Source organism: Stegodyphus dumicola, chromosome 3 (genome assembly GCF_044657685.1).
Source record: "Stegodyphus dumicola isolate Sdum_Otavi_A_Nest chromosome 3, ASM4465768v1".
NCBI classification, from domain to species: domain Eukaryota; kingdom Metazoa; phylum Arthropoda; class Arachnida; order Araneae; family Eresidae; genus Stegodyphus; species Stegodyphus dumicola.
Window position 1 is genome coordinate 272,033,051 of NC_140770.1, and position 14,140 is coordinate 272,047,190.

Genomic DNA, 14,140 nt, shown 5'->3' on the forward strand with positions numbered 1-14,140 from the left:
TCAACACTCGTTATAAGGATCTTACGGAAAGGTAATACAGTTCGAAGTCTGTAATCCGGACTCGTCGGGACTTCTGCGATTCTGGATTAGGGGTTTTTCCGGATTATAGATCATCAATTTAAATCTGGTATGCAGTAATATGGCACGCAGAAATTATACAATTAAAAATATGAAACCGTAATTTATGAAATAAAGAGCAATCATGATCTAAAGGGTACCAAATTTTACAAAAAAAAGCTTAATATTTATTTGTTTACTTTATTAAAAAATTTCTTTCAACGCGCGCATGAGTAATGTATGCGCATTCTTTACGCGCATGCGTAATGTGTGGGCATTCTTTACGCGCATACATAAAGTTGTGGCTTTGAGGTCCGGATTATAGATGATTCCGGATAATAGACGTCCGGACTACGGACTTTGTACTGTACATTATAACGAAGGTCTGCTATAGAGAAAATGTATTTATTACACTCTCATCAGTGCAATTTTTTTTTTTTTTTGATATCCAATAAGTATTCATAATGAATATATTTAAAATAGCGTATAATTTCTAACGTAAAATTTTAATTAAAAATAAATTTAATTTAAAATGTTGGTAAATCAGATAGCAACTAGGACATAATCAAATTAGTAAAGAAAAAAAACTACCTAATTTTTCAGCCTTTAGAATGAAATTCATTTAAATGAACTCAGATATCATACAAAATCCGACATCGAGAATCCACGGGATTTTGGACATTTCCGGATTCTTTGAACATCAGCTTAAATCTAGTAAGATGCCATGTAAGTATGGCAACACTGAGGCTTTAATTATTATTTTAAATTAGAGGAATGAAGTAGGACACACAGTTTTAAAATCCGGAGAAGCATAGATCAGCAAAATTGTAAAACTTAGGAGAGGTACTAGACAGCAAAATTTAGGTTCGTTTAATATTTTTTTTTAATTTAGAGAATTACTGTACAGCAGAATTTACGATATGCATAAACTGCACCAGTTGGCAAAATGCGTGGCTGGGGCCCTGCCTTTCCAAAACCACTCAAGGACTGGAAGTGTTATCCTGGCCAACTTCAACATAAGATCAATTCAAGGTGCTATTATTAATTGCGATGTGACTCCCTATGTAGTAGATATATGGAAGTGACATGCAGGAATGGATCCAGGAAAAAAAATCCCATTTATGGCTATCTGCTTCCTTTTGTTGAATATTACATTTTCCTTTCTTAGACTTTTATATTAAAGAGGCAGAGAAACATTTTTTATTATTTTATTTTATTTATATATTTTTGGCTGATGGTACAGATTAATTTAAAACTGTTAGAATTTTCTGAAACAATAAATTCTTTTAGTGGTACGAGAGATTTAGAATGCAGCTAAATATATTATGATGGATTAATTAATGACACGTATGGATAAAGAGGAAATTACCAATCAATTTTGAATCAAGCTGTTCACAATTTCTAATTTTGTATTATAAAGTATTTTCTCCCTTCTTTCTGCGTGCAATTAACTTCTTATGGATTACATAAAGTCTCATGCATTGCGAAAGATGAAGAACTTGGAACCTATGCGTCATGTTCTTTCTGTGTCACTGTTCTTAAGAACAATGAGAAGGACATAATTAGTACATCTAATAAAGCAACTAATAAAGTAATTGGAAGCATATTTGAGGCGTGTTTGAGAGATCCAACTATCGACTCCCGGGAAAGGCACTTCAAAGTTTTCGCCGCTCATGCTCCAAAATAACCTAATGACTCTACAGCATTAAAAAGCTTTTGGTTGAGACAGCCTTATTGGCAAACACAAGGCTCTAAATGCTGTGCAGTTCTATTTCCCCGTAAAGCTAGAAGTCCAAGTATCTCTTTTTCTTGTATTCATGAAAATAAAGGTGCCACCTTATTACGATATTCCAGTACCTTTCCTAACTATGTCAAGATTAATCTATTTCTTTCTCAGATTTCCAGAAGATCTTACCCACCAGAGAAAGATCAGAATGCTTTTGCTATTTACCGTTGCTTTTGCTTTACTCAAACAATGATACAAATTTACTCATGAATGGCACGTCATCTTCTTTTCTGGCAAATTACATTGTAGCAGCATAGAAACTATGCCCATGCATCGCTGGATCAGTGTGTGTCCATGGGAATTAGTTATTGGAGTCCTACATTATTCAAGATTATACTGGCCCAGTATCTTGAATTTGGAATGTGGTGCCATTAGATGATGCCCGTTTGCTAGTCTTATGTTTTCCTTCACTCACGTCGGCTTTTAAACGAAGAGGGTGTAGAAAATATGACAAATCCTTCCATTTACTCAAGAGATGCAGTAATCTGAAGTTTAAATTTGGATCCTGGTGACTCCACAATCAATTCTCTAAGACTCATTGTCCCAAACTCCTAACGTTGTGCAGTTTGTCCCATCATGTTGTCTAGATTTATGTATCACTGCAAAACAGTTATTCATATTAAATCAGAAGTATTCAACCAAGAATGACTAATCGTAAATACGTTTGCTGCTCTAAATCATGGGGGAAATGCAGTTGTGTGAAGAATGACGATGGAGAGGAGTCTTAGCTTACGATACCGTAAATATTGTGCAAGATGTTGCAAGGTATTGTTATTGTGAGTAGCTCATAATATAAATCATCAAAAGTACTGTTATGTTCCTTTTATGCAACTTTAACATAGCCAATTGATATGCATCCTCCTTTAACGCTCAAGAAAGAGCATTTGATGTTATTAATTACAGCGATATTTCAGAGGTAGAGCGGTAGACAAAATATTTTTCCTGGCATTGCAAAATGTCCCAGGTACATACGAAGAGCACATCGTTGAAACGAGTTGTTTCGGCTACCAATTTCTTTCCGTTTCTATCGAAAACGAAAAGTTCATTATTACGATGTTACTCAAGTGGATTAGGCTATGGTGAAGTGAATGTTGTTTAATCTGGATCATAGGTTAGATAGTTACGTTGCAGTGAAAAGTATCAAAGGGATATTTTTCTTAGTATTGCCGTTAATTATATTACACCTCGCTTCTGTTATGATGTAGTGTTACACTAAAACCTTTGGAATCGTTAGGAGCTATGTTTTATTTGTACTGATTTCCAATGTATACTCGAATGAATTCTAACAAAACTATGTGAATAAATTTCTGGAATTTGATTCTCGTTAACTCGTGTGAAATATTTTCTTTTTCAGTTTTGGCCTGTAAATCTTTAAAACTGCCATACAGAGGCATTTTAAATTGTTCAAATCATGATGGACCCGAACGTTGTACAGTAGGCTGCGAAAATGGTTATGGCTTTTCTTCATCTTACCGTGCACTGGGAGGAGGATTGATTGAATGCGATGGAACCGATGGACTGTGGGATTTTGAGAGAATATATCACACAACTCAACTTCCAGAATGCCTTGGTGAGAACTATTTTAAGAGTAACTTTTTCAAAATTTTGTAGGAATTTTTGATAAATATTTACTCCATATATGAATTTTTTTGGTAAATGTGTTTTAATCCTTAGGTCATCTTCCTAACACATCTATCAAAGTAACACTGAGCTTTAGAGCTTCTGTTGAAGAATGTTCCAGTGACAGAGAAATCCACTACCACCAGACAGTTAAGCACTTGCTTTTGAATTTGAACAGAGAAATGTGCAGTTTAGTTGATTGTGAAAGTTCCATTCAAGTTAACTGTTCACAAACCTATACGGGAAACAGATTTATTCTAAATACCATTTGGACGCTTCTGGTAAGGAAGAATATTAATTTTTCTGAAACTTTTCTTCTTTCTTGTTTCACCGTCTGATACTTTTGCATCTAATATTTACAAATATTATCAAATAAAAAATTACTTTTTTTTTTGGTAGGCTGTGTTTCATCCGAAGGATTATGAGGATTCACTTGAAGTGCCAGATGCAGAATTGCAGTTAGAAGCCATTCTTGAAACTACGCGTAAAGCAATCAGAAAAGATGAAGTGTTCAGACAAAATCTCTCGCAAGTTGGCATTCAGTTACAGCAGGATTCTTTCAACAGAAGTTTCATTGACCTCGTCTGCCAAGCAAACGGTTATGCTGCTGATCCAAGAACGTATAAATGCAGTAAGAATTAGAAAATTACTTTAAATTTTAGAAATGTCTCTATATAAAATTAAGTGAGACAATTTTAATAGATAATGTACCTTTCAGATTTTCTTTTTCTTTAAATAAATTTTAATAAAAATCATTTAAAAAATTTTAATAAATATTTTTTTATTGTGTACTTTTTTCCTTTTGCGTTTTTATTTTTAGATTTTGTGCTACTACGAATTCTTATTTTAATTACGATATATTTGAATTTTGTGTTAAATCTCTTATACACGATTGCTGATTTTAATATTGTTAAAGAAATAACCTTGCCTTTGGCTCCAATTTACTTTCAACTTTAGAATCTTAAAGTCTCTCTCTCTATACATATATTTATTATTCTCTCACATGGATTCATTGCTCCATATCTGTTCACCATATATTATTTCACTAATTAGAGAATTTCTGTTCCATAGAATAAATTTACCTCTGGAATGATATTCGGTGATTAATATTAAATGCATTTAAAATTTTTCATTTATATGAATTTTTCATTAGTCACTACCTATATAATGAAATATAAAAGAAATCAGATATAATCAAAAACGTTTACTTATTATAAGTAGCAGAACTACATTTAAGAAACACGAACTGTTTTAAAAGTCGATACCACTCTAATAATTTAAATAATTAATAATTAAAAAATTAAATTATTAATTATTGAAATAAAATGAAAATCTGAAAGGTTTCAAATTTTAAATTACGTCCAAAAGGGCTTTTTTTTAACATTTTGTGCGTTGCATTTATTTATTAAATATCACGTTATTCGCACTTAAACCATAAAATTCAGTTCAACTGCAATATCGAAAAATAGTTTTAAATTGAGCGTATATTTAGAATTTCCGATACACAGTCCCGCGCTCTGTGGAGATAAAAATGTTTTTTCTGTACAATGTTGACATTGCTCGCTTTTAAATCCTTGAGCTTGTTAATAAAAGATTCGTTAAAGGTTTACAAAATATGGAGTCGATAATAAAACAAATTCCAAATTTCAAATTTTGGCTTCCATATGCCCATATTCGCAGTAGACTTACGTCATTCAAAATTCGATGGCTCTATGTACCGTTGTTTTATCACAATGCGAGAAATATATATACATTTATGCAGAATTTTCATTACATTTCTTCAAATATAATGCACGACTCTAACATTTGGTGGCAACAGTTCGAAAAGTGAAACGGACATTTATAGCGAACCATTGGAAAATCGCAAAACGAAAACAATAGTCAGGGACAAAACCCCTTTGGACTAATAAAACATTATTGTCCAAAATTGAAAAATGCCATAATTTAAGCTATTTTTGTTTGAAAATCGGGTACCACTCTAATAGTCTAATAGTTTGAATAAAATGTTTTTGCCCTAAATCAGAAAGTTAACTAATTTAGACTATCTGTTTCTATAAATTTCTGAACCGCATGAGCGTTGGTTAATAATCTGTTCATAAAGAATCTATTGATATAGGGATCGTGCTGAAGTTTCTGAAAAGAGAGAGAAGAATTGAATGGTTTTTCCTTTCCTTTTTTCTTCCCTTTCGCACGAGGAACTAATTTTTTCTTTTGTTTGGTCCTAGTGGAATGTGCAAGCGGTACCATGGAGGTTAATGGTCAATGCAAACCCTGCCCGCAAGGCACTTTTCAGCTAAGGGCTGGGCAAACTAACTGTGAACGCTGCCCAAGTGATTCTGTGAAATTTTTCAGAGGGAATGTTCCAGCCACTTGTGGAGGTAGGTAATTTCATTTCTCAAAAAGCCAACTTCAGAATGAAATATGCCATATTAATGCAATCTTAAAGATTTATTTACCCAGTGTTATTTAAAAGTATTTAAGTTTTAAATTTCATAACAGTAAATACACATTATACGATAGAATATACTCGAGAAGAGATGAAGATTTTGGTTCAGTTCATTAGTTTTTTTAAGGGAAAGATGAAGATGTTTTCTTCAAGAATATGCTTTCTCTAAGAATAGACTTCCAGATCCTCCATTTGTTATCCATTACACCAGGAAAATATGCAGAAAGATATGCGATAATTATTGTAATGGGATTCCTACAGTGTAATTAAGAGACTACTGTTTCTTGTTCTTGTTAAATATGGATAGTATCGTTCCAATTGTAATGTGCATTTAAATGAGGGAAAAAACAGCTAGGGGTATCAGTTTCGTAAACAATAAAATACTTAGCGTGTTTTTAAAGGAAGTGCCGTTTTCTTGTTTACACTAATACGTGTCGCGCGGGTGGCAACGAGTGCCTGCGTCGTGTCCCGGCATCACTTGGCAACAGTTGCATTCAGTTGCAGCTGTGCAGGTAATCTGTATGGTCTGTTCGGTGTCTTTAAAATGTTCAAGATTATCGAATCGCCCACCTCGTGTAGGGTACCGATTAACCGTAAATGTAGAGGGATGGCGCCCACGCCCTCCGTTACTACTGTTACTGTCAGATTTATGAAGTTTACGGAACTACAGCCAGCCGTGAGTGAAGTGCATAAGTGGGTCAGAGATTTCAAGCCTAGTCGAGACAACGTCTATGATGAGTCCTATTCCCGTCGCCCATCAGTGATCACAGACGATATGGTGATAATTCCTGAGAACAGACGCATCACCATAAGCATTCTTTCAAACGAATTTCCTAAAGGGTCTAGTCTAAGTGAAAACGGCCGTCACTTTTTGGTTATCGGAGCAGGTGGCAAGTTTTTATGAAGAGGGTATTCAAAATATAGTTATAAGGTATGATAAGTGATTAAACAAACTTGACAACTATGTTGAAAAATAGAAAAACGCATGTAGAATCTGGAAATAAATTTGGTTTTTGAAATTTTTTTTCGTTTGGATTTTAGTTTCAAACGGCACTTACTTAAAATCATCCCTCTATTTATTTTCTATTTGAAATCTAAAGTTAGGCACTCGTAAAAGATATTTATTGGTTGTGCTTTGTAATTCAAGCATACTGACAGCTAAATATTAAATTCTATACTGACATTCCTCTCAAATATTTCTATTCTGTTTAATTAATTGCCTTACTTTATTGCGAGTGCTGTTCAACAAAGTTTGATGCAACATTCACCCTTAGTGTGTCATACACTTTAGTTGAAGTATTATCTTAGCATCTGTATTTGGGAGTGAGGTCAGAACATGTGGTATTTATTCATTATTTTGACCAAATTTCGATTTTCTGGCAAGCTTTAACATTTTTTACAACGTTAAGACCTCTTGTACTGGAATATGATCCTCAATAAGTAATTTTTGTGCAAATACGAATTTAAAAAAAAGTTATTTGTAAGTTTTCAGTTACGAGATCATCCTATGCTTCGAAATGGTGATCCACATTCGAAAATGTTCTAAACTGTTGAACCACCAATGACGTTGTAAATGTCCTAAGCGAAGCATTGTTTGAGGTTCTGGAACTATTTTGATGAGATGAATACAAATAAGTGTAGAGGTGAAGCCTAAGTCTGTGACACACTGCTTAAAACTGTTTTTTAGTTTTAACAACTTTGCAGTTTTGTTCATTCCTACCAGTTCTTTCCACAACTAGAACTCTGGAGTGTCATGTACTCTTTTATACAGTAAATAGTGCATCGTTTTTTGTTGAGCAGCATGCATAATACTGTAAATAAGTATGCATGTAGCGTAAACTGAACATTCCCTTTGCATTCAATGCTGATTTAATTTTAAATAATGTTTTTTTATAGGCTAGGACGATAATCACAAGAGGAATCGGAAAATTTGTGTTCACCTCAGCATTGTACCATAAGATCCAGAGTACTTCTGCTGGTGACGATGACAATGTATTCTCGATTACTTTCTTTTAAATATGAGTTCCTAATTAAAGCAAATTTTTATAATTATGTTTTACTAATAAGAAATATTTTCTTTTTAATTTGTAACATTGGTTTGTGTTTATTAGTACATTTATAAAAATTTTTAACATTCCTTGGCTCAAATTGCTTATTTAATAGCGAACAAAATTTTCTATTAACGTTTTTTGTGATTTTTTATTTACAAAATGCCTAGTTTATGCCTTTAGTTAAGAGAGATATTTCTTATTTCATACTTTGATTTCATTTTAAAAGTATGTATTAAAATATATCTTTCTCACATGAGTATATATGACCGTGATGACTTTGTGTAGCTTAGCTAGCTAAAGGCTTCTAAAGCTAAAGGCTAAATAAAGCTTCAAACAAATATTTCAGACAAATTTTTGAAAACAGTTTTGTTACATTTATTAAATTTTATGCATAGCTTGTATAAATTCTTTTTTTAATATGTTCAAAAATAATTCAAATTTTGACAATATCATATAATTTGCAAATAGAAATGCATTATGTTCGTTAATGTTGTTTTATACCAAGCCATTTTTAACGTCTTTAGTTTGACTGAATACTCAGCTGAATTATACCTCACTGTATTTATTCAAACATCATCACTTTTTTTCATTATGATTTGAGAATAAAATGATGAAGTCATTCACTGTGTGTTGCTATATAAATTGTGAAAACTGGTAAATAAAATATTCATGTTTTGATTTACGTGTATGTTAATTTACCTCTCAAAACTTAAAAGTATTATGAAGTTGAATTACTATTAAAATATGTACAACTGCAATACTAGCTCTAATAATTTACTCGGATAATGTGACTTTACTTGGATAATGTGTCTGCCATACGAAAATTGCTAATCGATGATAATCTCTACTCTTACCAAATGATACAGAAAAATCTTAACATTTGATCCGCTGCCATGCATAAAATTATTCATGAAGAATTTCCTATTGAAAAAAAAAAAAAAAAAAAAACTTGTTGGCCGTTGGATTCTCCATACTGTAACTATGGAACTACTGTTTCATAGTTACAGTATGGGGAACTATGAAACATGTTTTCAACATACAGTAGCTTTGTTTTTGTGATTAGTTAATTACCAAATCGAAGAGCGTCTCAGAATCGGTAAAGAAACCCTTAAATTACTTTTAAAGATGGTGGTCACAACGTTATTTCTAAAATCGTAACAGTGAAACGTTCATACCGGTTTTTAACGTTCTAACACTTCAAGAAAGTGAAGTATATGTCTTTGAAGATGATCCCAGGTCAACAATAGTGAAAAGACAACTTGGCATGAAAAACGAAATGCATGCCGTTTTCCTCAGAAGTATAGGACTGGTCGAACCTATCAAGATGTAAGAACAGAAGACAATTCCCAGCTAAGTGGTCCCCACTCAGTGGTATACCAACACCACTTCCAGAAATTCTTCAGGATGTGAATGTTAGAAGACTCATGCTGCCACCACGACGATGCATCCTCTCATTCAGCAAGATAGACAGCTGAGTTTCCTGAACAAAAACATATCATAGGCATAGAACATCCAACCTGTTCACCGGATATAGCTATGTGTGACGCTTGGCTATCTTTTAATCTAAACGAAAACTTATGTGGACGCCTTTTTCATTCGGAAAATGAAATTGATGCGGCTATAAATGCACGTTTTCGATCGATTCCAAGAAATGAGTGTCTCAAGGCATTTAATCTTCGAAAACTCCGCCTACAGAAATGCACTGATGCTGGAGGAGCCCCTCTGAAGACTATTAAAGTTTCCTAAGTATAGCTTTAAAAACCTATGTCCATATTCAAAATTTCAATCTGACCCGTAGCTCGGCCACATTGGATCATCATCAGGAAACATCGTACGATCTGCAAAGAAACTTTAGCCTTCCATTCCCCGTCGTGATCACCTGCTCTCTCCAACAGACTTTTTTCTGTTCTCGCATCTGAGATGATCCCTAAAAGAGAACGATTTTGGGGATATTCTAGATATTCAAAATAACGTAATGAAAGTCTCCCATACGATACTGAAGGAGGATTTCGCCCCCCCGCCAGTTTTCCTGAACTGTACAGTCATTATAAAAATGCCTTGCAAATGACAAACATTCCTTCGAAGGAATATATTTTATTCCTGATTTAGGAGAGGGTCTTTCGCTTATGAACACATTCACAGAAATTTATTAGCATGTCTTGTAAGCAAGGTATTTTGAAAGTTGTAGGAATTTAGGTATTTTTTATTTCGTCAGTTTTTATTACTATTACAATACAGTTTCTCTGCACAATCCATATTTAACTGAATACATTTATCCCAGCGGAAAAAAAACCTTTTCTAAGCCGCCCTCAAACACCGCTTTCCGTGCTTCCTCTCTGCCTTCTTATGGCAAGGTAAAAATATCAAACCTCACATCCCGTAAAGGTGTATTCAAATGTGGGAACAGCTTTCTCTTCGCAGACGTTGAATAATTTCTTCACTTTTCAATTCTTTCCATGAATAGGAAAGGATTGCTCTTCGCATCTTCCATAGTTGCGAAAATAGTGCTACAGAAATGCTCCCCTATCATTCCAAACATCCGGTTTGGTTTATTTGATTATTGAAAAGCACTCGAGCGCTACTTACCTAATTTTATGAATATCTTTGTGGAGGACTGTCTGACAAAAACTGGCTTGTATACACGTTGGACGTAGGGAAAATCACAAAAACGCCCACGCAGGCAGCCCGTTTGCGAGATTCGAACCTTGGACAGAACTACCAGTATTCAGCGACTTTACCTCTCGGCCGCTGATGGGCCTCAACCGAATCGGATTGAATAATGTTGCCCGGAATAGCAGACACTTCAGCAAAAATCTTGGTTTCAAATCTCGGATGCGTGATATTGTGGATTGGATTAAGAACTGCAAATGAAATTATAAAATCTGTTTTAAAGCTATTCAAAGCAAACAAAATATGATGTTCATCGCCTAAAGCCGAACTCGGCGTAAGACTGTGTACAGATTGCTGTATGAAAATTATTTGTAGGTGAAAAATATATAGTTACGATTGACGAGGCTTGGGCATCTGCGATAGAAACTGCGATAAAAAAAGTTTGATTTACTACCTTATCTAACTGCGATAGAAAAAGTTTGATTTACTCCCGAAAAAGAGGAGGAAAAGGTCTAATATGATAGTACAGAGAAAACAAAGAAAGATTTCTAAACGTTTTATGGTTATCACAGAATTCTCTTATTAAGGAAAACTTAAAATAAGGAAAGTAGAAAAAAAAGGTCAGAATGTATTCGGATTACTATCTGAGATATATATTAACACCTATTTTGAAAGACGAAATTCCATCTTTTTATCCAAACAATCTTCACCGTGTTATGTTCCATCGGGATAAGGCTCCAAACCATACCTCTAAATATTTTTTTTTTTTTTTAAAATGAGAAATGAAACCGGAATGGTAGCTAATTACTCTTTAAATGCATCCCACCCAAGTCCCCTGATGTGTTTCCTGTGTATTACTGTGCATCTGGACTTTTAAAACAAGTTCTGTATAAGCGGCATCGCAAAATATTGGACGGCCTCTGAAAGATTGTGAAGGGGCAATGGAATAAAATCAATCTTGATGTTTTAAGAAAAGACTTTTATCTTGAAAATCAAGATGTAATATGACACTTCAACAAAAAGATGATATAAAGGTTTATGACTGAACATGTTAGAAAATGAAATTCTAAGCTTTGTTTATATATAAATCTTTTCAAAGTCGTTACAAAAATGTGTGAACAACCCTCTGCAATGTGTAGGTACGAGCAATTGGCTAAGGAAAGAAATATATTTACTGTAAAAGGTTTTCACGGCATTGCAAGCGTACCGGCAGGAAAACTATCCATCGCTAAACTAACTACGCTTGTGGATATAATTCATTAAGTCATTATATACATGCGTGGTTGATTAATTATACGATTCTCTGTTTAGAATTAATTTTCGATTTATACGTTTAAATTTTATTACGTTAAAATATATTAAATTACTATATTTATTAGGTTAAAATTCACGTTATTTCGAGTTATACGTTTTAGAATTAATTTTCGATTTATAAGTTTAATTCTCCTGAGCTGCAGCATATTTTAAAGACACGTTTTATAACTTTAAAAGTTGTATATTTCATAAAATTAATATCAGCAATTATGCTTTGAATTTGAATGCATGAATATCTAGAAAGTTTTAAAAATATACTATTAATAAAATAGTTTTAAACAGAAAATGAAAACTGTCGTAAAAAAAAAAAACTATCACAGAAGGGAAATTTTATTTCTTGACAGGATGAAATTAAAAATGCTGATCAGCAACTAAATTCATCGCTAATAACAATTAGGTAAATATTAAATATATGTATCAAATTTTTAGAGCAAAACCTGAAGACAGCACAATTAAAATAATGAAATAAAAATTTATTTATATGTAAACAATTTGATATTGAATACACACAATTTTTATATCGGGACAATAAAAAACAAATTAACACATTCATGACATGTAAACAATGAATAAATCATGCTGCAACATTCAATATTTCTGAAACAAAATCGATTGTATATTTAACTATTGCATATAATTGCATAAAAATTCAGCTATAGGACTGCAGAAAATAATTTAAAATAATTTATTCTACTATGATTCAATCAATAAGGACACTTGCCCACTGATGTTTTTTCATTTCATAGATCACAAATTGTAAGACAAAAATATCAGAACCTGCATATAATCCATACTAAGCAGGTTAATTTACGGATATGAAATAATATACGGATAATTTACGAAATAATATACGGATTTCTAGTAACACAGTTCAGTTTGTACCTGCTGTGAAAAAAAATTAATAACGACATTGAAAAATTAGCTTATAAGTGAAACGACGACGTACATCGGACTGAAAGACTTATCAGGAAATCGACTAGGGACAGACATACTGCGAGGAAAAAATCTGAAAGGTATCAGATTTTAAATTACGTCCAAAGGAAGTTTTTTAACATTTTGTGTGTTTCCTTTATTTATATCATGTTCTTTGCACTTAACCAAAAAATTCAGTTCAATAGGAATGTTGCAAAATAATCTTTAAATGAGCATATGTTTAGAATTTCCGATACACCATAATTCCGTGCGCTGGAGATAACAAGTCCTCCCCCCCTAGCTTGCTTGCTTTTAAATCGTTGAGTTTGTTACTCAAAAATTCGCTAAAGGTTTACAAAATAGGAAATCGATAATAAAACAAATACCAAATTTCAATTTTGGTTTTCCACAGGCCCATACTCGTAAGAGGATTCAAAATTCGTACCGTTGTTTTATCCCAATGCGAGAAACATACATACATTTATACAGATTCTTCAAATATAATACAATGCGATAGTATTTGGTGGCAACATTTTGAAAAGTGATTTACCGTTTATAGTGATTCAACGCAAAATTACAAAACGAAAACAAAAGGTGTTCAGGGACAAAGCCCCTTTGAACTAAAAAATATAAAATGAAAATCTGAAGCGTTTCAAATTTTAAATTACGTCCAAATGGGTGTTGTTTTAACATTTTGTGTGTTACCTTTATTTATTAAATATCACGTTAATCGCACTTAAACCATAAAATTCAGTTCAAGAGCAATATCGCAAAACAGTTTTAAATTGAGTATATCTTTAGAATTTCCGATACAGAGTCCCGAGCTGGAGATAAAAATGTTTTTTCTGTACAACGTTGCCATCGATCGCTTTGAAATCCTTGAGTTTGTTAATCAAAATTCCTTAGTTTTACAAAATATAAAATAGGCAATAAAACAAATTCCAAATTTGAAATTTAGTCTTCCACATGCCCATATTCGCAGTAGGATTACGTCATTCAAAGTTCGATGGCTCTATGTACCGTTGTTTTATCACAATGCGAGAAATAAACATACATTTATGCAGATTTTTCACTATTTAATTTCTTCAAATAAAATGCAGGACTCTAACATTCGGTGGCAAAAGTTTGAAAAGTGAAACGGACACTTTTAGTGAACCATCGCAAAACGAAAACAATACTGCTTCAGGGACCCCTTTTGGACTAAAAAAATAAAATTACAGTTCTATATCTCTCGTTCTACTGGGCCGATTGACGAAATTCAACTTGCGTTTTTCATAACTCGAAAGTGCGACTTACGATATGTATTAGATTTATATACAGCATTAATCTAACATAAAATTTTTA

At 33.0% G+C, this 14,140-nt stretch overlaps 1 protein-coding gene across 2 annotated transcripts in view; it reads left to right on the top strand.

Moving 5' to 3' along the window:
- The window catches only part of LOC118181714 (uncharacterized), a 307,120-nt gene extending 298,482 nt beyond the window's left edge, over window positions 1–8,638 (top strand). For both annotated transcript variants that reach the window (XM_085814145.1, XM_085814146.1), the window contains exons 19-23: window positions 3,198–3,413; window positions 3,518–3,744; window positions 3,863–4,094; window positions 5,689–5,841; window positions 7,806–8,638. In XM_085814145.1, coding sequence (XP_085670271.1) covers window positions 3,198–3,413; window positions 3,518–3,744; window positions 3,863–4,094; window positions 5,689–5,841; window positions 7,806–7,810 — 833 coding nt within the window. In that variant the 3' untranslated portion in view covers window positions 7,811–8,638. The remainder of the gene's footprint in view (window positions 1–3,197; window positions 3,414–3,517; window positions 3,745–3,862; window positions 4,095–5,688; window positions 5,842–7,805) is intronic.
- Window positions 8,639–14,140: the final 5,502 nt, after the last annotated feature.